The sequence below is a fragment of the Sus scrofa genome, chromosome 13, assembly GCF_000003025.6.
Source record: "Sus scrofa isolate TJ Tabasco breed Duroc chromosome 13, Sscrofa11.1, whole genome shotgun sequence".
In the NCBI taxonomy this organism is placed as follows: Eukaryota; Metazoa; Chordata; class Mammalia; order Artiodactyla; family Suidae; genus Sus; species Sus scrofa.
The window spans coordinates 32,529,451-32,554,825 of record NC_010455.5 but is presented as its reverse complement, the minus strand read 5'-3'; the positions used below and the strand labels follow the sequence as shown (position 1 = coordinate 32,554,825).

Below are 25,375 nucleotides of genomic sequence, written 5' to 3'. Positions count from 1 at the left end.
CCAAAAACTCACCTGGGTATTGGGGTCATAATAAGTTCCTGCCAAGGGGTCATAATAGTAGCCAGTAGCAGAATCATATATGTAGCAGTCAGATGAAGCTAGAGAGAATAAAATCAGAGCCAGTGTTAAGTCTCTGTCCAATATAGCTCTTGGTGAGGATTCATCATGAACAACACAAGGAGTTCCTGTTGTGGCTCAGCAGAAACAAAACTGGCTGGCATGTGTGAGGATGCAGGTTTGATCCTTGGCCTTGCTCAGTGAGTTAAGAATCTAGCATTGCCGTGAGTTGTGGTGTAGTTCTCCGACGTGGCTTAGATCTTATGTCGTTGCTTCAGCTGTGATGTAGGCTGGCAGCTACAGCTCCAATTCAACCCCTAGCCGGGGAACCTCCATGTGCCAAGGAGGCAGCCCTAAAAACAAACAAAACAAAACAAAAAAGAACAACATAAGAATGAGGCTGGCCAGGAGTTCCTGTCGTGGCTCAGAGGTAACAAAACTGACTAGTATCTATGAGGATGCAGGTTTGATCCCTGGCCTCGCTCAGTGAGTTAGGATCCAGTGTTGCTGTGAGCTGTTGTATAGGCCAGCGGCTACCTCTCCAATTTGACTCCTAGCCTGGGAACTTCTATATGCCTCAAGTACAGCACTAAAAAGACCAAACAAATAAATAAAATAAAAATTAAAAAAGAATGAGGCTGGCCAGCTCAAGGGTAAGAGACTTGTAAACGATGCTTCCTCTGAATGATCACCCTCTAGTCAATAGCATCTCATGCCAACTTTGTGACCACAAAGATTTCAATTAATGAGTAGCCAAGCCCCAAAGAACATTAGAAATAAGACAAAGGTCACTCACACTGTTGTCCTTGCCGATTTGTATCTGAAGACCAGTCTGAATTTCTGCCACCTCCCCGCCTATCTCGGAAATATTTTTTACCCTATCACAGAAAGGCAAGTTAAAATTATGGAACTTCTAATAGCCATTTACCTTAATAGTTACCCACTAGAGAGAATTTCAGATCACTCTTTCAGTCACTTGAAGATTTTAACAGAGCACTCCCCAACTGCTGAAGCCTACCTGATAGTAGTGCATGTGGTCAGAATGGTCTCCAGAATCATTTCTGCAACAAATAAATATAATATGTCTTGAGCCTGTTACCAAAAGCTACTTGATGAGTGCCCAACCCTACATATTTGCTGAGAAACTCTTTTCTCCCTTTTGCATGGAAAGGAACCAACCCAGACAGCAAGCAGGTCTGGTGATGCAGACTACTAAGGGGAGGAGCAGAGGGACTCCTACATAGCTATCCACTGGAATAAAACAGCAACTGTACTGAGATAGCCAGATTAAGGTCTGCCACCTCTCTGATGCAGCCATTTCCCAGTTACCACTCCTGGGTCAAGATGAGTGAAGGGGCAAAGAAGAATTAGATTTCCCAGTGCTATGGGGATATGAACAAAGTCAGGACAGCATTTTCTTAGGATTCCAAGGGGCAAGGATATATTGCAATTTTTTCCTGTACATCCAAGACTATATGTCAGCTGGTACCCAAAGACACTAGACAGACAACAGGGGGAAAAAAAATTAAAGTACTACTATTTTAACGGGGAAAAAAAATCTAGAGTCAGAACAAGGGAAGCTTCAGAAAAAGAGAACATACACACCTATCTGAAGCAACTCACACTGGGAAAGCATCATGTTTTACTACCTCTGTCCCTCCAGCCAAGAATAGGAGTTTCTTCCCAAAAGCTTGAAGAGAAGTAGCACAAAGGAGCCCCATCCCTATGCCTTACCTTCGTTTCCCAGTGGCCAGGTTTACAGCTACCATCTTCCCATCAATGCTAAATGGTGGATCAAGGTTCTGCAAGATCTTCACTACACGAAGAGCTTCCTGGGAAACCAAAGACTCATTTGAACCCAAAGAGATAGAAGGCCACATCCTTTGAAAGAAAACTGAATGCGGATTGTCTTTCTCAAAAGAAAAGTTCACTGAACATCATGTCCTGGTCATAACTGTAATAGTAAGAGCAGACTGGTAAAAACAGGCAACTCTTTCTTCTTTTTTTTCTTTTTTGGCTACCTTTAGCATATGAAGTTCCTAGGCCAGGGATCAGATCCGAGCCGCAGTTGCAACCTAAACCACACCTACGGCAATGCTGGATTCTTAACCCATTGTGCCAGACTGGGGATTGAACCTGCACCCAGTGCTCCCAAGAAACCACCAATCCCACTGTGCCACAGCAGAAACTCCAAAAAATAGGCAACTCTTTTTTTTTTTTTTTTTTTTTGTCTTTTAGCCATTTCTTGGGCCGCTCCCGCGGCATATGGAAGTTCCCAGGCTAGGGGTCTCATCAGAGCTGAAGCCGCTGGCCTACACCAGGGCCACAGCAATGCTGGATCCGAGTCGTGTCTGCAACCTACACCACAGCTCACGGCAACGCCGGATCGTTAACCCACTGAGCAAGGCCAGGGATCGAACCCGCAACCTCATGGTTCCTAGTCGGATTCGTTAACCACTGCGCCACGACGGGAACTCCAAATAGGCAACTCTTAATGAAGGGTTGATGAGAATAATAGTCAGAGTAGACATAAGTTCCTGGTATAAATTTTAAAAATTCAAATTTTCTTCTTTTAGTCTGCAACTGTTACTGCATAAGATCCAGCTTACAAAGTTCCTTGTCATTTTTGAGCATGAAATCTAAGCAATATCAATGGTTTTCAATGATCTCTCACATTGCTTTTATAGATATGGGCCCCACAAACTAAGAATTCAGGTCACAAGAATCTAGTAAAGCAATACTTTGAGGAAAAAGAGGATATGTTCTGCTTCCATCAAACATAAAACTGTCTATAATCAGGCAAAACAATTTCAAGCAATAAGAAAATTCAGGAGTTCCCCCTGTGGCTCAGTGGTAATAAACCTGACTAGCGTCTATGAGGTTGTGGGTTTGAACCCTGGCCTCGCTCAGTGGGTTAAGGATGCAGCATTGCCATAAGCTGTGGTGTAGGTGTCAGATACAGCTCGGATCCCATGTTGCTGTGGCTGGCAGCTGTAGTTCCAATTTGAACTCTAACCTGGGAACTTCCATATGCTGCATGTGGGGGCCCTGAAAAGCCAAAAAAAAAAAAAAGAAAAAAAAAGAAAAAGAAAATTCACTAAAATCTTGAAAAGGCTTAGTATTCAGATTTTCCACAAATGACTAAACTGTCACTTTATTTTAACTGGAAACTGTAAATGCCGCAAGACAAAAATGGATTTGGAAAACCACAGAGAGTTCCAATTTTGAAGGGCAGTCACTTCACCTTAATATATCCAAAGGAAAGAACAACAGGGGTTATGGTACCAAGCAGCACATGAGAATTCTAAGGATAAAGAAGTCCTTCCAATCTTTCTGAGGTTTCTATAGCCAGCCATCCCTAGGCTGTTCCAAGATGGGAGGAGGGGGTGAGGGAGGGGTGTGGGGGGGTGGTGGTGGTGGTGACAGACACAACTACAACTCACCGCATGGGAGTCGAGGTCAATAAAGCCGTAAGTATGGCCCATGGGGCCTGTTCTGTTCTTGATGATGCGAACATTGGCAGTAGTAAGGCGGACGTAAGGCTCCAGCACTTCCACTATCACCTCAGGTGGAGTGGAACGATAGATGCGTTTTAGCATGATTGCTGATGGGAGAGGAGAAAGGAAAGAGAGAGAAAGACTTAGGTTTTGGAAGTCCTCGGAGCCTGGTTGTATTATTAATTATTATTTTTTATTTACTGCAGATGACTGCAGATGTTACCCTACTTTACCAAGGCTGGTTCTACAACAAAATGCTAGTCAAATACTTCATGTTTTTCATTACCAATACTTAGAAATATAAAATTATGTTTTGCTTTATTTGAATAGCAGCTTGCTATTTGGAGGATGTAGAGTTCTTCAACTAGTACAGCAATAGCCTCTACAATCAGGCTGAGCAGTTTCACTAGGGTATAGGAAGTAGCTGGTCCAGAGCCACAACAAAGGCCATCTATGCTCCAACTGCAATGGTCAGAGTCTGGTACATGCCCTGACAAATGACTTACTTTTGCTCTCCCCATCCTGGCGTGTCTCCCCAGACCATGGCTCCTTCTCTCGGTCTCTTCGGAAGTTAATTCCTTCCCTTCGAGAAGGCAGATACCTTTCTGCTTCTCTCTTTTGATGTCCCAAGCGTGGTTCTTGTCCTTCTTCCCGCTTTCTGGGTTCAGGTTCCTTATCAGCTGACCTTGGGGGTTGGCTGGGTTGTTTTTCTGATGGTGCTGGTATGGATGTTTTCTGAGGCTGAGGGTAGGTTATTAATTCTTGCTTGGCCTCTGTCACTAGAGGAACAGAAATGGAAATAGAATCTCCAGCAGTAGCGTTATCTGTCAAAACACTACTCCTGTGATTCTTCCTTACCTGCCACCAAATATTCATACTGGAATGATTTTAAAAGTCAAAGAAGTGCCAACAAAAAGTCCTCTGACAGACTTTAAAGAAGGCTGCTAAGAGAGCACAAGAAATAGTTCGCAGAAGAAACTATCCAAGTATTTAAAAAAAAAATTTAATCCTATGAGTTTTCCATCACTTCCCCAACATTTAAATCCTTCATGAGACCCTGGACTTTACTGTAATAACCAATGAGTGATAAAAACATACCTGGGAACAAAATTACCAAAGGATATGGCCCTGGCTAGAAATTTGCTAGCAACCTTTACTGCTACTGTGTATGTCTAGGAGCCTTGCTTCTTCCAGTATTACGGTACTAAGACAGCTGTCTCAAATTCTGTAAGACCACAGATACCCTCAGGCAAAGCTAAGAAGAGACCTACCTGCGCACAGCTCATTTGTGTGCAAATAACTGTAAAAGGCAAACGTCCTTAAACATATAAACGATTCATTTCAAATCTCTTTCTATAGCAGGATAATTTGTTCAGTTAATTAAGGGCATATTTTCTGCAATTAATTCATTCTTAGAGGAAGTCATGGTTCAAAAAGAGACATTCTATGGGAACAATGCAGAGATTACTTAACAGCAGTGATAGGTGACTAGTAAACACCTGCTATGTATGTTTCCAAGGTAAGGCTGTGTCATACACCTTGAGGTACAGTGCTCAGGGTTTTTATAAACATCCGTTCATTTATTAGAATAGACTGAAAAATAAGTCTTTCTTGAGAGAAAAAGCACAATTTTGCCTAAGCTGAAGCCCAAAATCTCCAACCTGTCTACTGCAAAGTTATTTACTCACTTTCCTACATGTTGGCTTGGTCTCAGGAGCATACAGAGCCTTCTCCAAAGATTTTCAGAATATCTGTTTCACACACTAGACAGTAGAATCTCCACTACAGGCTAAAAGCCCAGCAAAGAAATTCTTTGTAGGTATACTAAGTTCTAACCTTGAACAAACAAGATCTTTCAGAAGACTACCAGAATCCCCACACTGAACTGTACTTTATGGTCATGCCCTAGCATTCCTTATGGAATAATATCAGAAATAGGCATGTATCAGTCATTGTTACAGGACTATTGTTATGGATGCCTTTGATAGGCTCTTCAAGGTTGTTTACCTAAAGGTTCTCAGGAGAAATTAATTTTAAAGCCAAGCCACTGAGAAGGTGGTAACTTTATTACTCAACAAAAAAAATATATATACCCTTAATCCTGATTATCTTCTCATTTCTATTTTTATTGTTACTTTAAAAATTTATTTTGGTATTGAAGATCCTCAAATGTTTAGAATGTAAATGAGAAAACAGTAACAAATTATTCCTAATAACTTCAAAGAAGTGGGGGCCAGGGTAGGGGGAGGTCACATGGACTAATGCCAACTTGATTCTTTCTCAACCTAATATCCAATATCCTTAAACCATATTCTAAGTAGCAGTATTACTGACCTCTGGTCAGCTGCCCATTTAGCTACCTCAGGTTGAAGAGCCCACAAACCCGCTCATTCCTCTGGTGGAATTCTGAGATCCAAAACTATTCACTAACAGACCACATGAAGTTAGCTATCACATTGTACTTTTAAGCAATGTAAGGTTGAGCTTTATATATCAACTTGTATTTAGGGATGACCACTCTTTCAAGCCAATGAAGGCATGAAATTTCCTCTGCTCAGTGGATAAAAACCACCACCTCAGACTCAACCTCCACTCACCTTCCCTTGGGCACTTGCAGAATGAACACGATCGGTGTCCACCAGTGCTGGCTTTACACTGCAAGGGAAAGGGAAAGAATTCAATTTGACCAAAAAATTATTTTTATATCCAACACAGTAACAACTTCCAAAAATGAAAGACATAAGCCATGTCCCAGACCACCCTAAAACCTAGCAAGCCTGATGTCCTCCATTCGTCAGAGCTGGCAGACAAAATCTTGTGGGCTGCTGTTTGAGAGCTGCCTCTACCAGGGTATTTGGACCTTAGAGCAGCTCCAAATACCTTTGTTCAAGATAAGGATTTCTATAGAAAGTAAACTAAGAAAATTGGACTATTAACCTAAAATATTAAACAGTATATAGGATGTACTGCCCTAAAGCTGTTACCACTCAGTCTGCATCCAAAATCTGATCCTGAACTGGTATCACAGTTCTATTCAGATTTGGATGGAACTAAGAAGAATTTAACTATCAATTTCTTTCTCAAACACTGATTTTTTTTTTTTTTTGTCTTTTTGTCTTTTTAGGGCTGCACCTGAGGCACACGAAGGTTCCCAGGCTAGGGGTCCAATTGGAGCTATGGCTGCCAGCCTACGCCAGAACCACAGTAACACCAAATCCCAGCCGCATCTGCACCCCACACCACAGCTCACAGCAATGCTGGATCCTCAACCCATTGTGCAAGGCCAGGGATTGAACCTGCAAGCTCATGGTTCCTAGTTTGATTCATTTCTGCTGCGCCACTACAGGTACTCCTTTTTTGTGTGTGTGTGTCTTTTTAGGGCTGTATCCATGGCATATGGAAGTTCCCAGGCCAAGGGTCAAATTGAAGCTGCAGCTGCTGGCTTGTGCCACAACCATACCAACGCCAGACCCAAGCCTTGTCTTTGACCTATACCACAGCTCACACAAATGCCAAATCCTTAACCCACTGAGCAAGGCCAGGGATCAAACCCATATCCTTGTGGATACTAGTTGGGTTCGTTACCCTTGAGCCACAACAGGAACTCCCTCAAACACTGATTTAGAAAAGGGCAAGGAAGATTCACAGGTAGTGCCTCTGGCAGCCATTCTGAAGATGTTAAAAGTAACATTCATTAGCCTAGACAAGGGAAGAAGACACTTTATAATGTAGTTCTTATCTAAAGCTATGAACAAAAAAGGAAAGCTTACAGTTCAACCCAAAACAAAACCCAAATTCTGAACTTTTGCCCTTGAGCTTCAGAGTGCTGGGAGAGCAGTGAGTTGATTGGTAGGAAACCAAGAATAGGAATCAGGTAAAGGATGAGATTTTATTTTATTTTATTTTATGTCCTTTTAGGGCTGCTCCTGCAGCCTATAGGGCTCGAATCTGAGCTGAAGTTGTCAGACTATGCCACAGTCACAGCAACACAGGATCCCTGACGCAGCACTGAGAGCGGCCAGGGATTGAACCCACATCCTCATGGATACTAGTTGGATTCTAAACCCGCTGAGCCACAACAGGAACTCCCAAGGATCCAATTTGAATAGGGCTTTGTAGGGTTAGTAAGAGTATGCCAGATGGAGGAGAAGAGAACAATAATAAAAGCAGGAGTGGTTAATGATTAAACAGCACACAGCGTGTACTGGACCTACTTTACATATTATTACTTATTGATCTAGACAACTATTATCTCCCCAATTTTACATGACGAAATTGAGGTTTGGAGAGGTTAAATAACTTGAGCAAGGTGATTACAGTCAATTATTTCATTGTTCTCTTCTTTGTAAGCAGATCACACACACAGCCTGCCCACTGTCAAGTGACTGTGAGGCCTCCCTGTAGGGTAAATGACTTCTATCCTTCATTGTGAGTCTTGCTTTGGTCAATGGAAAGTGAGTAAACATGATCTACAAAGATCTGGCAGAAGCTCTAAGAACCATTTTTTTGTGTGTGGATGAGCCTTTTGTTCTTTCCCTTGGCCAGGACCCACCTGGGTCCCAGACCAAGAGGCCAGGAAGCAGAACTGTAGCAATGACCCACAGCCCTTGAACGTGTAATGTGAGTAAAGAACATGTCTGTCAATGTAAGTCACTAGGCTTTTGGGGCCATTTGTAAATAATACAGTTGGCCATCCATATCCACAGGTTCCACATTCAGATTCAACCAACAGCAGATCAAATATATTTGGGGGGAAAATTCCAGAAAGTTCCAAAAAGCAAAACTTGAATTTGCCACATTCCAGTAACTATTTAAATAGCATCTAATCATATTAGCTATTACAAGTAATCTAGAGATAATTTAAAGTATATGGGAGGATGTGTATATATTATATGCAAATCCTACATAATTTTATGTAAGGGACTTGAGCATCTGTGGATTTGGGTATCAGCAGGGGGTCTTAGAATCAATCCCCCAGATACCATTTGTGATGTTTGTACAGCAAAGCTGTAAGTGAGGGAGTCAGGATCTTAACCTCAGTAGGTATAATTTAAATGCCATAGAATTCACTGGTTTTAGGAGTCTAATTCAATCATTTCTAGTGTATGTATTATGCAGTCATCACCATAATCTAACTTTAGAACATTCTCTTTGTCCCAAAAAGAAACCTAAGAGTCATCTCCCATTCTTACCCTTAGTCCATAGAATTTCTGTGTCTGTATAGTTTTTTCAAGTTTATCCATGTTGTAGCACCCATCAATACTTCATTCCTTTTTATTGCCAAATGGTATTCCATTATATGATATATACCACATTTTGTTTATTCACTCATCAGTTGACAGACATTTGGGTTATTTCCACTTTTCGGCTATTATGAATATTATCAATTGCTATGAATTAAAAAAAAAAGTCAGGAGTTCCCATTGTGGCGCAGTGGTCAACGAATCTGACTAGGAACCATGAAAAAAAATCAATCCCTGGCCTCGCTCAGTGGGTTAAGGATCTGGCGTTGCTGTGAGCTGTGGTGTAGGTTACAGACGCAGCTCGGATCCCACGTCACTGTGGCTCTAGTGTAGGCCAGCAGCTACAGCTCCGATTAGACCCCTAGCCCGGGAACCTCCATATGCCGCGGGAGCGGCCCTAGAAAAGGCAAAAAGACAAAAAAAAAAAGTCGCTGTACTTCACATTAGGCTGAAGACCACACATGCAAGACTAGCATTTCAACCCTCCTAAAAAAGCACAGAAATTACAAAGTATTCCCTGAAACAGCTAAACATGTGGCCTATCTTTTTAAGAGGCCATTTAACCAAGCCATTCTGTTTTTTCAAGCAACAGCCTTGGCAACAGCTATATAATTCAGACATCAGATATTAAACCTTTTTTTCTTCTAGTTAACAGAAAATAGGTCAAAATTTTCCCTTTTGGGAGTTGCTGTTGTGGCTTAGCAGGTTAAGAACCTGACTAGTATCTATGAGGATGCAGGTTTTTTTTTTTTTTTCTTTAAAAAAAAAATATTTTTAGGAGTTCCCATCATGGCTCAGTGGTTAACAAATCCGACTAGGAACCATGAGTTGTGGGTTTGATCCCTGGCCTCGCTCAGTGGGTTAAGGATCTGGCGTTGCCATGAGCTGGGGTGTAGGTGTCAGATGCGGCTTGGATCTCAGGTTGCTGTGGCTGTGGTGTAGGCCAGCAGCTACAGCTCCGATTAGACCCCTAGCCCAGGAACATCCATAGCCGCAAGAGTGGCCCTAAAAATACGAAAAAAAAAAAATTTCCCTTTTGGAGTTCCCTGATGGCCTAGTGATTAAAGATTTAGCATTGCAGGAGTTCCCTCATGGCTCAGTGGGTAAAGAATCCATTGTTGTCACTGCTGTGGCTCTGATTACAGCTGTGGCATGGGTTTGATCCATCCCTGGCCCAGGAACTTCCACATGTTATGGTGTTATGGGCATAGCCAAACAAACAAATTAAAAAAAAAAAAAAAAAAAAAAAGGAGAGTTTCCTTGTGGTGCAGTGGGTTGAAGATCCAGTGTCATCAGTGCAGCAGCTTGGGTTGCTGTTGTGGCATGTGTTTGATCCCTGACCCAGGAACCTCCAAACGCTGCAGGTGCAGCCCCCCACCCCCATTTTTCCCCTGTAATGCTAGCTCCTTCCATCTCTGATTATAAAATAATACATGTGAATTATAGCTGAAATGGGAAGTATAAGAGATGGGGAGAAATCACATATAATCCCAAGACACAGAGGCAATCAGTATTAAAATGTGAAAGCTTGGGAGTTCCCGTTGTGGCGCAGTGGTTAACGAATACGACTAGGAACCATGAGGTGGCGGGTTTGATCCCTGGCCTCGCTCAGTGGGTTGAGGATCTGGTGTTGCCATGAGCTGTGGTGTAGGCCGCAGACGCGGCTCGGATCCTGAGTTGCTGTGGCTATGGCGTAGGCCAGCAGTTTCAGCTCTGATTAGACCCCTAGCCCGGGAACCTCCATATGCTGTGGGAGCGGACCTAGAAAAGGCAAAAAGACCAAAAAAAAAAAAAAAAAAAAAAAGTGAAAGCTTATATATAAATATAAATGTGAAATATAAATGTGACATATATTTATATCATTGGTTTTTTTTTTGTTTTTTTTTTTTTTGTCTTTTTGTCTTTTGTTGTTGTTGCTATTTCTTGGGCCGCTCCCGCGGCATATGGAGGTTCCCAGGCTAGGGGTCGAATCAGAGCTGTAGCCACCAGCCTACGCCAGAGCCACAGCAACGTGGGATCCGAGCCGCGTCTGCAACCTACACCACAGCTCACGGCAACGCCGGATCGTTAACCCACTGAGCAAGGGCAGGGACCGAACCCGCAACCTCATGGTTCCTAGTCGGATTCGTTAACCACTGCGCCACGACGGGAACTCCTCATTGGTTTTTATTTATTTATTTTTTGTCCTTTTTAGTGCTGTGCCCGTGGCATATGGAGGTTTCCAGGCTAGGGGTCGAATTGGAAAAGAAATTCTTAGAAGAAAACATAAGGGTAAAATCTTCAAGAACTTGGCTTTGGCAATGGTTTCATGATACCTAAGGACAGGGAACAACAACAACAAAAAGATGAACTGGACTTTAGGTTAAAGTTTTGTACATCAAAGGATACTATCAAGAAAGTGAAAGACAACACAGAGAATGGAAGAAAATATTTGCAAATCTCATATCTGATAAGAGATTAACATCTAAAATATATAAAGAACTCTTACAACTTAACAAAAGGACAAACAACACAATTAAAAATGGGCAAAGGACTTGAACAAACATTTTTCCATAGAAGATACACAAGTGGCAACAAGCACAAGAAAAAATGTTCAGTATCATTAGTCATTAGGTAAATGCAAATCAAAACCGTTACGAGATACTTCATATTCACTAGGATGGCTACTGTCCTCCCAAAAAAAGAAAAGAAGGAAAATAACAAATGTTGGCAAGGACATGGAGAAATCGGAACCCTCAAACATTGCTGGTGGGAATGTAAAATGGTGCAACTGCTTATGGCAAATAGTTTAGTGGTTCCTCAAAGAGTTAAAACACAAAAGTGTCCTAAGACCCGATAATTCTACTCCTGGGCATATACCCAAAGAACTGAAAACAGATGTTCAAACAAAAGCTTGTACATGAATATTCTCAATAGCCAAGAAGAGGAAACAACTCAAATGTCCATGAATTGATGAATAGATAAAATGTGGTATATCCATAGAATACTATTCAGCCATAAAACTAAATGAAGTGGAGTTCCCGTCATGGCTCAGTGGTTAATGATTAGGAACCATAAGGTTGTGGGTTCAGTCCCTGGCCTTGCTCAGTGTGTTAAGGATCCAGCGTTGCCGTGAGCTGTGGTGTAGGTCGAAGATGCGGCTCAGATCCTGTGTTGCTGTGGCTGTGGTGTAGGTCAGCAGCTACAGCTCCAATTCAACCCCTGGCCTGGGAACCTCCATATGCTATGGTGACCCCTAAAAAGCAAAAAAAAAAAAAAAAAAAAAAAAAAGTACTTACGTGATAAATTTGAAAACATGCTAGGTGAAAGAAGGTGGACACAAAAGGTCATGTAATTTATAATTCCACTGATATGCAATGTTCAAGACATATCCTTGGGACTGTTCTGATGACTGCACTACATTGTGAATGTACTTAGGGCTACTGAATTGTAGGTTTTAAAATGGTTAAAATGGTAAGTTTAATGTTACGTGTATTTCATATACATTTAAAAAATTGTTAAATGTTTTCCTGAATTGACAAGCATATCCATGAAATAAGTATGCTTTGATTAATGACAACCACAGGTATTCAAACTGTACTTCACCAAGGTTAATAAAATGTCAAGCTAAATCTTTTACTTAATTTTATCACATCCTATAATACTTTTAATGAATCACAGTTCAGAAATTGTATATAAAATTTTCAAACTTCAGAAGCAATAAAAAATGACAAAATACATTTCCATGCTCATCTGCAATCAAACTGGGCTTCTAATAAGAGTATAGCTTCTAATAAGAGTATAGCCTAAAATCTCTAAATATGCCATTCTAGAAGAATATGGAGTTAAACAGAGGAAAAATACCGCCATACCTACCTGAAGTTCTATATCCTTGGAAACCCATATCCAAAAAAAGTATACCCCTCAAAGACCCAGCCTCTCTCTATACACCTCTCCAAACACTAATTCCTCTTTAACCACTCCCAGGAAGGGTAACTGGGGAGAGGTTATAAGTCAAGAGACTATTAATCTTTCAGTTCATAATCACAACAGAAAGCATGGCCTGTATCGTTGGGAAAGTGACTCCAACTACAGGCCCAGAACCTTCTATGGCCACAGGCAGTAGCTGGGAAGCAGAAATCATGGGTGACCTTGCCCTGACATCTGGTTCATCTGAAGTGAATCAAGGAAAAGAGCTGTGCCCTTGCCCTTGCCTTGCGCCACACCAAGCAACTTTCCTGGAGACCTGGAAGAGCTGTGGTGCTGGATGCTTACTTCTTTTTGTTTTGTTTTTTAGGGTTGCACCTGTGGCATATGGAAGTTCCCAGGAGGGGTCAAATCGGAGCTATAGCTGCTGGCCTACACCCACAGCCACAGCCACAGCCACATGGGATCTGAGCTGAGGCTTCAACCTACACCACAGCTTGGGGCAACACTTGATCTTTAACCCACTGAGCGGGGCCAGGGATCGAACCCTCATCCTGGTGGATTCTAGTTGGGTTCATTACCGCTGAGAACGACAGGAACTCCTGGATCCTTATTTCTAAGGAGAGAATTCTTGGCACTTACCCGTTTGCAGTACCAAAAATCCAGGCTTGGTACATACTCGAGGGTGACCTCTTTGTCATGGATCATTAGAGTTCCCTGTGAAAACAAAGACAGAGCCATCAACATTAACCCTTGGAGAAACAGAGACAGGAAGGAACAGAGAGCCTTTCTAGTCCCCAAGCTGAAACACTGTATAAAGAGTGAGCTTATTCACTGACAAAAGGAAATGGCTGTTAAAAGCCACAGACTTGGGGCAGAGTGGCAGAGCAAGCTTAAGCTTAGAGAAAGGGAGTGGGAAAAGGTAAAATCAGTCTTCGGCCTTGGCTCCTACGGGTTGTGGCGCTGTCCTTGAGCAGGTTAGGCTGAGTCTACTCCTCCAGAGGTCATGTAGTCCCAGAAAGTCCCTCACCATGCTAGGGAGTAGCACTCTATCAAGAAGCAAACTCTTTCTTCTGAAGCACAGAGCCACAGGAGTCTTCTCAATTATCTCCTTTTCCACAGCTAACTCAAATCTCCTTGGCAAGGTAGTAAGGGCTTTTAACTTTGATGCCTGGAAACTCTTTTTGCAACACTGCTGCATGGCAAAAGCACCAAAAGAAAGAGGTATAACCCAAAGACAGGAAGAAAAGGGGAATGTGAAAGCTTCACAGCAGGTCACATCCTTATAGCAGGAGACTAAATGGCTAGTGGTGGTGGCAGTGGCAGCAGCATCACTGTGGCATGGAGCCTACAGAGTAAGCTGGCCATGAGATCTGATGAGCAACTATTGGCAAATAAGCACTTTGGAAAAGTCTGGCACAGGAACAGGTGGGGAAAGGGGCTTAACAAGCCTGAAGTTACAGAGCTCCTTTGCCTCTGCGTTTTGGACAAGACATCAAGAAAAAATAAATTTTGTTTAATAAACACTAAATAGCAGTTATGGTTAGAGCAGAGGAAAAAAAAAATCTCTGCCTACTGACAAGGGACCCTCACCCACACTCGTAAGTGAACTAACCGAGGATGCGACTCTGGAACTAGCCCCTGCGCTGTGTTCATTCTCCGCCCTCTAGGGTCCTCTGTGTCTCCTCAGACAGGGCTCTGAGTTATACAAGGCATTTCTTTGCAAGTGGACCTCAGTTTCTTGCTTGAATCCATACATCTGTCAAATAATGCTTTACCTCTCTGCTTTTCATACCAAAAGAGTCAAGAGAAATACATAGAATAAAATTATTGTCTTGTCAAAAGCAAAAAAAAAAAAAAAAAAAAAAAAAATTGCCCCACTACCTAGGTCCTAGAAGCTAGCTTCTGGGAAATTGTTTCCTGGCTTGTTCTCAATGCTAGAGGACGATGAGAATAAAAATTTGATAACACTTTTTTAAGTGCTTATCCAGAGCCAGAAACTGTTATCTTATTTATAAACTCCTAAATAATTCCATGATCATTATCTCCCCTTTACAGATGAGGAAACATGCTCAGAGACTCAAGGTCCCCCAGCTGGTGAAAGGCTGAGTCAGATTCACATCTGGGGCTATAATTAAGGGACCATATGCTGCATTTGCCAACCCTTGCTTACTCTTAGGGAAAGGTAATATGCCCTCAGGAGCTAATCCAAGAAAGAGAAAAAGCTCTGCAGACAGGAAGAGTCAGGGGATTATCACTCTGCCCATAAAGGAGGTTGATCAAGATGGTAGTACCCTTCCACCCAGAGGCAGTATATCACATCATTTAAGAATATGGACTCTGGGTCCAGTTCCCTAAATATTCATCCTGTCTCCACTTCATGACCTTCAGCAAGGTCCTTAACTTCTGTGAGCTTCAGTTACCTCATTTGTAAAGTAGGAATAACAGTACCTACTTTATAAGGTGGTTATGAAAATTTAGTAAGTTAATAAATGTAAAGTGCTGAGCATGGGATACAGGAAAGGCTCAATAAGTGTATTTTGAGCCCTAAGTGTTAGAAAAGGACTAACATCAGCAAGTGAAGAAACCAGTCAGGGTTAGTCTCTCATTTTGTCTCACTTGCTTGTCAGGTGATAATATTTCACACCCCTCTTGAAACTACTTGAAAGACTAAGCTTTCGTAAGGAAATGGTCACTGCGTGTCAAAATCTCTATCTTTATGATAGCACTTGATGTTAGTTTTCACTGGCTGGGCCAAATCTCAGCATCCAGGCTAAATCAGTACCAAGCACAATACTTGGTATGGCAAAGGAACTTAATAAGCACTTGCAGAATGAAAAAAAGACCAAATGGATCTATCTATCCCTGGAAGACCGAGGTGCTTAGCACACAGTGGCTCCGCAGGGAGGTGCTGCTGTCATGGTGTACATCTGTATATCCAGTCCACAAAGCATGTGGTTTGCTATTTGAACAGTGAAAATGCCATCTGAACAAGGTACTACTGTGAATTGCAGTCAGCTGCAAATTCTGATTTCACTACTTGGAGGTATCAGCAGATTCAGGAATTCCTAGGGCAAGGAGCACTCTACACTTCTCAGATAACAAATACCATGTTCCCAGAGCTGCTGCTGACTTTCTGTTGAGGGTAGGGAACTCCCCTGCTAGGAGTACCCACAGTATATCAATTTGAGAAGGTTACTTTCAACTCATGTGCTACAAAGCCCATGATTTCTTTCTTATTTTTCTTTTTGGCCGTGTCCAAAGCATGTGGAAGCTCTCCAGGCAGGGACTGAACCTGCCCCACAGTAATGACCCAAGCCGCTACAGTGGCAGGGCCAGATCCTTAACTGGCTGAGCCACAAAAGAACTCCACAAAGGCCATGATTTTTATTTCCTCAGAGTCTCCTACAACTAAGGCAACCCTTTCTTTTCAACCTGCACATGAATAGACGTGAGGTTACCAGAGACTACTGCTAAAGAATACAAAGTAGTTAAAACCATCACTGTTGAACAATAGTCAATTGTTTTAATAAGAATAAACAGACACAGAAAAAACTTGAATGAGAACAATCAGGTTTATATATGATTTGATTCCCCAGCTATCATACATCTGCGGCCCAGATATACCAAGCACAGCCCTAACATATATTATACCCCTCCCTATTCTTGCCAAGTCCTGTCTTCAGATTTCATAAAGATCTACCAGTGTCTCCCAGGGAAGCAACCTGTGGGGAGTTGGATTAGTAAGTGGGTAGGACTATGATTTCACCACTTTTTGGTTGTCCAATTTTAATTGTTGATTACAAAACATTCTCACACACTAGAATTTTTATTCATCATTTGAATTACTGGTTATTTATTAAGCTACTTAAAGCAAAGACACCATGAAGACCATGAGTCTGATTAACCAGATCTGGCTCCTAAAGATGTATCATATATTTAAAAGTAAAACCAAAGACACTTTTCTCATTAGTGTAGATTAGGCCTAAAGGAGATTAAAACTTGCTAGAACCCTCCCAAGCACAAAGACCTCACTTAACAAAGTCACACATATGTTACTAAGACTATCTCAAAGGATCTTAATGCGAAGCTGCAAACAGCTAGAGATAAATGCAGTTCTGAACAGCAACGTGTAAGTCCTCTCCATCTCAGGGACAGTAGCATATCCTGAGGGCTGGTGCATTCACATTTTCATTTCCCTTTGCATCTGCTGCTTCTGGAGACTTCAAAATTGAGTTCTGTGGCCGATAACCTGTAAAGGACTTGGGTCAGAGAATTTAAGACTCCATCATAAGTTCCAGCTGGTTTATAACCAAGCCCAAGGATTCTTTTTTTTTTGTCTTTTTGTCTTTTTAGGGCCACATCCCTGCGGCATGTGGAGGTTTCCAGACTACGGGTCAGAGCGGAGCTATAGCCGCTGGCCTACACCACAGTCACAGCAGAGTGGGATCCAAGCTGCGTGTGGAGCCTACACCATAGCTCACGGCAATGCCAAATACTTAACCCTTTGTGTGAGGCCAGTAGTCGAACCCTCGTCCTCACCGATGCTAGTGGGGTTGGTTAACTGCTGAGCCTTGACAGGAACTCTTAAGCTTTTTGCCATTTTTCTTGAGCTGCTCCCACGGCATATGGAGGTTCCCAGGCTACGGGTTGAATCGGAGCTGCAGCTGCTGGCCTACGCCAGAGCCACAGCAACGCGGGGTCTGAGCGCTGTCTGTGACCTACACCACAGCTCATGGCAATGCCGGATCCTTAACCCACTGATCGAGGCCAGGGATTGAACCCGCAACCTCATGGTTCCTAGTCAGATTCGTTAACCACTGAGCCACCATGGGAACGCCTAAGCCCAAGGATTCTTAAGGTACTGGGGAGGTATAGGAGAAAATGGAAAGGAAAGAACATTTCTGGCCAGCACTTTGCATCTTTGTTGAAGATTTCCCATAAGCACAGTCACAGTTACACTTGGTACCATGAATACAGCTGCTATGTGACATAACAGATCATCTCATTAAAGTATGGAGAGAGAGACAGACAGGATCAAAGGCGGGGCGGGGGGGGGGTAAAGTATGTGAGCCTTGTGAATATAACTCACACTGAAAATGAGCAAGCCCTCTTCATAGATTTGTGCTTCCTCCCAACACAGGATGGGGGAATCAGGTTACTGGTGGTTGAGAACTAGTACTGTTTATCAGAGATAGTAATCTTTATTCACAAAGCAATTACAGTTTACAAAGGCATTCTTTACAAGTGTCATCTTGTTCAATCCTCACTAAAAAGGCATATATAAAACCTATTTCCACATGGGAAAGTGTGGCTGAGAAACATGGAGCAGCCTGCCCAAGATTACAGAGCTGGTTAGCAACATATAAGGGACTAAAAGTCAGGTTTTCTTTTCACCATACTGCTTTTTTTTTTGTTTTTACACTCCCAGGGTATCAGCCAGCTCTTAATACTTGCCTCACCAAAGAAGTGGCTTCTGAGAAAAAGATGTACAAGGTAAAGTCTAAAGAAATTCACAGGCAATGGCCCCATAGAGAGTTTTTAAAAAGACTGTCATAAAGACCCTGCTTCTTCTTTTTTTTTTTTTTTTTTTTTTTTTTTTTTTGTCTTTTCTGTCTTTTCCTGGGCCACACTCGTGGCATATGGAGGTTCCCAGGCTAGGGGTCTAATCGGAGTTACAGCTCCTGGCCCACACCAGAGTCACAGCAATGCTAGATCTGAGCTGCGTCTATGACCTACACCACAGCTCACGGCGACGCCGAATCCTTACCCACTGAGCAAGGCCAGGGATCAAACCCGCAACCTCATGGTATCTAGTCGGATTCATTAATCACTGAGCCACGATGGGAACTCCAAGACCCTGCTTCTTGATAACATTGCCAATCCTCCAAACTGGCCTGTTCAAGGTGCTCTTTGTGTTCTTAAAGCCCCTACAAGTTACTTTATGCCCTATGTCTAAGACAAAGAGGGCTGCTTGTAAGTCTGCTACCAGGAATTTCAACAATAACGACCACCAAAAAGACTAAAGCAAGAAGAACAAAATAACAGGTTTAAAACAGATATACAGGAATTCCCGCTGTGGTGCAATGGGATCACCAGAACCTCTGCAGAGCCAGGATGCAGGTTCAATCCTGGGCCCTGCACCGTGGGTTAAAGGTTCTAGCATTGCCACAGCTGTGGCAGAGGCCCCAACTTCAGCTCAGATCTGATCCCTGGCCTAGGAATTTCACTTGCCGTCATATGCCGCCCGGGTGGCCAAACATTCCCCACCCAAAACAAAAAAAGACAAAAGAAATAAACAGTCATTTCTTGGTATCCACAGGAGAATGGTTCCAGGATCCTTGTGGCTAACCAAAATCTGATGCTGAGGTCTCATGTAAAATAGAGTTGGCTTCTATATCTGCAGATGTAGAATTTGTGGATATGAATGGCTTACTGTATGTCATTCCCCTTGGTACGAAAGGGTAGTATTTATAGAAATCTTTTGCAAAGCAGCCAGGCTCATTCTTTCTGGTACAACTATATGTTATAGTTCAAATATTTTGTAAAACTCAGTATTCCCAAAGGCCAAAACCAAAATGAGACAGAAAGAGTAAAAGAGTGGAAGGAAAGAGGGAGGCAGAGGCCAAAAATCCTGAAGGAAGCACACAGAATGCTCTGGGACAACTCTAGCTTGGTCCACTGGCCGCTGTATACCCTCTGTTGACAATAGCCTTTCACCCTATAGGATGTGAGATTCCCTCTAAGCAGTCAGGAGGTGAGGCCCTGATGGGATCTCCACTGGAAACAGAATCCTACTGCTGAGGAGCAAGGAGACACTGTCCTCTGGGATGCTACTTATACAGAGATATTTCTTCTTGTCCAGATGAAAGCATAACAAAAATGTTTTCTAAAATGCTCCTTGATAACATTTTTTATTACCTGACAAGTTTATCTGCCATTTTAAGGACAAAACCAGTATCTTGCTAAAACCTTATCTGCTCTTTGAAGCTATATGGCTGGTCTGTGGTCACTAAGCCCCATCCACCAGGCTCAGAGTTGGTAGAAGCAGGGTCTCAAGATGAACTCTGCTCCAAGAAGACAACAAAAGCCCTGACAGAGAGCATCTTGATTACTTTAAAGTCATCTGGTTCTGAGAATATATTCCACTCACTTCACCAACAACCCCTGCCAGTCTTTTGGTATTTCATTTTATTTATTTCTTGTCTTTTGTCCTTTTAGGGCCACACCTGTGGCATATGAAGGTTCCCAGGCTACGGGTCGAATAGGAGCTGCAACTGCTAACCTACCCCACAGCCACAGCAACTTGGGATCCAAGCTGCATCTGTGGCCTACACCACAGCTCACAGCAACGCCAGATCCTTAACCCACTGAATGAGGCCAGGGATCAAACCCAAGTCCTCCTGGATCCTAGTTGGGTTTGTTAACCACTGAGCCATGACAGGAACTCCTCTTTTGTGTATTTTAAAGTAAGATCCCAGTTCCTCTCGAAAATGCCTCAATTATTATGAAGGAAAATTACTGACCTGCAGTCTTGGACATAATCTCATTAACTTAGGTCCAAGAAAACAGGAAGAACAGACTCACCTACCAGGGAATCTATGAGACTTTCCCATTCTAAAATCGTTTGAATCAAAAACAAAGAGGCAAAATATAAACAAACAAATGAAAAAGCAAATAAATAAAATAAATTAAAAAATAATCAAAACAGTTTAAAAAAAAGTTCTCTCTCCTTGTGAGAGGATGAGGCTCTATTACAGAGACTGAGACTGCTAGGCAGATGAGGCACTTAGCAAATTCCTTCACTACAACATATTACCGTAAATAAACAATTTAAAAACCCTATCAGTACTTAGAAAAATCAAACCACTATGAACCACTAAAGTACAAATGTTCTGGGAACTTCCAGTTTGTTATAATTTTTAATGTTTTAGGAACAATGTTTCAGCCAATGTTTATAAGGACTTCAGTTGAGTTAAGATTTCCCTGATTAATCAATTATTTATTTCCAAACAGAGATATGACCTAGTTCTAGTGGAAGTAGAAAATTATGTTTGAACATATCTTACTGATATCCTCAGAATTCCTTTCAGAATTCAGGTTTGTATAACCTCCATTTTACTCTTTCATATTCTGAGATGACTATTGTTCCAGTTCCCTGGCTCTTTTCTTCTGGGAAAAGTAGACCCTAAGTTCAACATACATCCATGTTTCATTGTCTGGGAAGGTCTCTAAACTGAATCACGGTAGGGTTAGAAAAAGAAATTTTCTAAAATCAATGTGGAAAATATAAAGCTTCTTATTTTGCTTTATTTACTCAATACCGTTCAAACCATTCCTCTCTCATTTCTTTTTCTTACAAAGCTGATGACAGAGGTGGCAGGAACTGCCAAAAGAGCAGATGAGTCCCACAGGTCCTTAGACACAGCATAGGCCACATTGATGAGACCATCGCAAAGCCTGCATAATGTTCGCCAGGGGTTCCCTCAAAACCCAGCAGCAATACTTCTAGCTTCACCATTGAAAGAGATTAGTTCTCCCTGCTCTTTTATCTATCCCCTCCTGAGAACCTTGGCTCTCTTAAAGGCAGTCTCTACCAGCCTTTCTGGCTTCTATGTCCTTGGCTCAGACCCTTCAGAGAACCCTGCTGACATACCTTCTGCAGAATCAGGGCCCTGAAAAGATGAGTAAAATACAGAGCTGCCAGACTTCCAAAAATACGCTGTTCAACCATTTTAGGTAGGTAACCACCCACTGCTCTATTTCTTAGCCAAAAAGTTATAGATCTAGTGCCACTCTAATAGAAGCTACGAGATCAAGAATGGAAGCTTCAGGTCAGAAAAGGCTGCTGAAACAAGTTGGATCCTTATTTCTTTTAGATCTACTTGTTCTTACATGCAAGTAACACAGAATTATCAAACTCCAGTCCCTAATAAAAACAAGAGATGGCTTTTCACATGGAAGATGTGCCCAAGTTAAGTTAGCCCACACTGAGAAAGCAACATCAGCAGAGCTGTATGTAATATCATGGCTGCCATTGTAGCAGACATATAGAGCATGAGGGAATGATCTCTGCACAGGGCAGAAATCACTGAAGTTTGGGAGAAGATAAAGCCAGGAGGTCTCTAACTTGGCCCAGTGGAAGGTAGTGTCAAGTGCTACAATGACACAACTTTGAGCCATCAAGAAACCCTCTGGTCAGACCTGTAAGTCTTGGAAATGCCTTGTAATACTATCATCATCATCCAGTGTATTAAAAGGCATCCCTGATATTTGTTTGAAAACCATCAAAATAACCACAGTGATCATATAATTAAATATTTCCCCTCTGTAATAAAGAAAACTAGGGGAGGAGGGAAGAACCACACTGAAGGGAATTCCCATCGCAGCTCAGTGGTTAACAAACCCTACTAGGATCCATGAGGATGTGGGTTCGATCCCTGGTCTGGCTCAGTGGGTTAAGGATCTGGCGTTGCTGTGAGCTGTGGTGTAGGTCGTAGACGCAGCTCAGATCTGGCATTGTTGTGACTCTGGTGTGGGCCAGGAGCTGTAACTCCGATTAGACCCCTAGCCTGGGAACCTCCATATGCCACAGGTGTGGCCGTAAAAATAAAAAAATATATAAATGAATAAATAAATAAATAAATAAAATAAAAAGGGAAGAGCCTTGGAGTTCCTGCTGTGGTGCAAGGGGATTGGCGGAATCTCTGGAACACTGGGATATAGGTTCAATCTCTGGTCCAACACACTGGGTTAAGGATCCAGTGTTGATGCAGCTGTAGTGTAGGTTGCACCTGTGGCTCCGATCTGACCCCTGGCCCAGGAACTCCATATGCCTTGGGGTGGTGAAAATAAAAAAGTAAATGGGAAGAACCTTAAGCAGTGTTAGGAAGAATCTTGAGGTTTCTATCACACAAAACACCATACCTGTCTAGCTCTCTTAGAAGAGTTCCAAGTTTGTGATTTGTCTTGTCAAAAGGCTATGCAAACCAATTTGAGGTTCTGGAACATAGTCAATATTACAGCACACCTGGCTGCTCTCCAAAAGATTTCAGTTCAGTATAATGGGATTATTTCCTCTTGTGGGGAGATTTTTAGAGTTACATAGATTAAAATATGCCTTTACTCTTTCCCTACCAACTCCTTACCCTCCCCACCAAATCGTTAGCCAGAACAGGCTATGTATTCTTTCGTCAAGAACAAATATTTTCTCATAGCTGACTAGGCATGGGAGTTCAGTAGTGAATAAAACCTAGCAATGCCCTGATGCAGATTATATTTTAAAGCACAAGGATGACAAAAAAAGTATAGTTTTAAACAAATAAGCAGCATGTATCTCTACCTGAAATTCTTTTTTTTTTTGTCTTTTGTCTTTTTAGGGCCCCACCTGTGGCCCATGGAGGTTCCTGGCTAGGGGGTCTAATTAGAGCTACAGCTGCCGGCCTCCACTACAGCCACAGCAATGTGGGATCCGAGCCAAGTCTTCGACCTGCACCACAGCTTATGGCAACTCTGGATCCTTAACCTACTGAGTGAAGCCAGGGATTGAACCCGCAACCTCATGGTTCCTAGTTGGATTCGTTTCCGCTGTGCCACGATGGGAACTCCTCTACCTGAATTCTTATCAGCAGAAGCACAGAATGGAAAGAGTGCTTTAATACTGCCAGAAGTGAAGAGAGACAAAAGGAATATGACAAAGTTTATGTTGAGAGGTCAACAGTGCACCAGGTATAAAGTGCACTGTGAGTTTTCATACAATGGACAAAGCTGGATGTGATCCAGAGAAGAGAAAATGATAAAACACACTTAAGAGAGGAGTTCCCGTTGTGGCTCAGTGGTTAGCGAACCCAACTAGCACCCATGAGGAAGTGGGTGGACTCAAGTTTGATCCCTGGCCTTGCTCAGTGGGTTAAGGATCTGGTGTTATAGAGAGCTGTGGTGTAGGTCACAGACACGGCTTGGATCCTACATCACTGTGGCGTAGGCTGGCAGCTGCAGCTCTGATTCGACCCCTAGCCTGGGAACCTCTATATACCCCAGGTGTGGCACTAAGAAGACAAAAAGACCCCCCCCTCAAAAAAAGGTGAGCAAGCCCAGATATAAATAAGATCAAGATATACTTTTATTCTTGTTAAGACAGGCTCTGCAGAAATGCTAGTGCCTTCAGGTAGGAGGCATTCTATTTCTGTCCTTTATAAATCTAATAGTATATAGATAATAAGTTGTAGAAAAACTCATACAGAAAAACTACACCCAAAGCTACTTAGGTGGAGTTCCATCATGGCTCAGTGGTAATGAACCCAAGCATCCATGAGGACTTGGGTTTGATCCCTGGCCTCACTCAGTGGCTTAAGGAGCCAGTGTTGCCATGAGCTGTGGTGTTGCAGACATAGCTCAGATCCTGAGTTGCATAGGCCAGCAGCTGCAGCTCTGATTCTACCCCTAGTGGGAACTTCCATAGGCCACAGGTGTGGCCCTAAAAAGACAAAAGATAAATAAATAAATAAATAAATAAAGCTACCTAAGAGAAAGACAAGATGGCATAGCAGAAGGACTCAAGCTCACCTCCTCCTGCAAAAACACCAAAATTACAACTAACTGCTGAACAACCATTGACAAAGTAGACTTAGAAACTACCAAAAAAGATATCTTACACCTAAAGACAAAGAAGAAGCCACATCAAGACAGTAGGAGGGACAATTTAACAACATAAGCAATCCAGGGCCCACTGGGTGGGCGATCCACAGACTGGGAAATAACTATATTGCAGAGGCTCTCCCACAGGAGTGAGAGTTCCAATACCCACACTAGGTTCCCAAGCCCAGGAGTCTGGCATTGGGAGGAGGAGCCCCTGGAGCATTTGGCATTGAAGGCCAGTGGGGTTTGAGCACAGAAGCTAAACAGGACTGGGGGAAAGAAAGACTCCAGTCTTGGAGGCTGCACACAGGGTTTCAGTGCACTGGGTCCCAGGGCAAAGCAGGGACTCCATAAGAATCTGGGTCAGTCCTATTTCTGGGTCTTACAAGGTCTCCTGGGAAAGAAGGGGGCAACTGTGGCTTACTGTGGGGTCAGGACATTGGAGGCAGAGGTCCCAGGGAAAATTCATCAGCGTTAACTCCCCTGGAGGATACCATTTTGGAAAAATCTGGCTCCATACATCGGGCTGAGATGTCCCAAGCCAAACAACAAACTGGGTGGGAATACAACCCCACTAATCAGTAGACAGGCTGCCTGAAGTCCTCCTGGGAACACAGCTGCCTTTAATCACACCCAGAGACAAAGCCCCACCTACTAGTGGGAGAAGACTCAGCTCTACCTACCAGTGGGCAGGCACCAGTCTCTCCGAACAGAAAGTCAGCTGAAAGCCCCTGTATCTACTTCACCCACAAGGGGTCAGACACCAGAAGCGAGAGACTAGGACCCTGTAGCCTGCAGAAATGAGACCATACAAAAAGCTATACAAAATGAAAAGCAGAGAAAATATATAGATGACAGAACAAAACAAACGTCCAGAAGAACAGCTAAATGAAGTGGAGATAAGCAAAAATTTGAAAGCAGCTAGGGAAAAGCAACAAATAACATACAAGGGAACCCTGTTAAGATTACCAGGTGATTTTTCATCAGAAACTCTGCAGGCCAGAAGGGAGTGGCATGATACACTTAAAGTGATGA

At 42.6% G+C, this 25,375-nt stretch overlaps 1 protein-coding gene across 10 annotated transcripts in view; it reads right to left on the bottom strand.

The window, feature by feature from the left end:
* The window catches only part of RBM6 (RNA binding motif protein 6), a 124,875-nt gene that overhangs the window by 14,993 nt on the left and 84,507 nt on the right, over positions 1-25,375 (bottom strand). For 9 of the 10 annotated variants that reach the window (XM_005669583.3, XM_003483187.4, XM_021068798.1 and 6 more), the window contains 8 exons: positions 13,346-13,420; positions 6,152-6,209; positions 4,061-4,333; positions 3,501-3,661; positions 1,792-1,889; positions 1,076-1,118; positions 854-935; positions 13-98 (listed from right to left, as the gene is read on the bottom strand). In XM_005669583.3, coding sequence (XP_005669640.1) covers positions 13-98; positions 854-935; positions 1,076-1,118; positions 1,792-1,889; positions 3,501-3,661; positions 4,061-4,333; positions 6,152-6,209; positions 13,346-13,420 — 876 coding nt within the window. Of the gene's footprint in view, positions 1-12; positions 99-853; positions 936-1,075; positions 1,119-1,791; positions 1,890-3,500; positions 3,662-4,060; positions 4,334-6,151; positions 6,210-13,345; positions 13,421-14,318; positions 14,486-25,375 lie in introns of all 10 variants that reach the window. The other variant, XM_013981726.2, reaches the window with a different exon arrangement.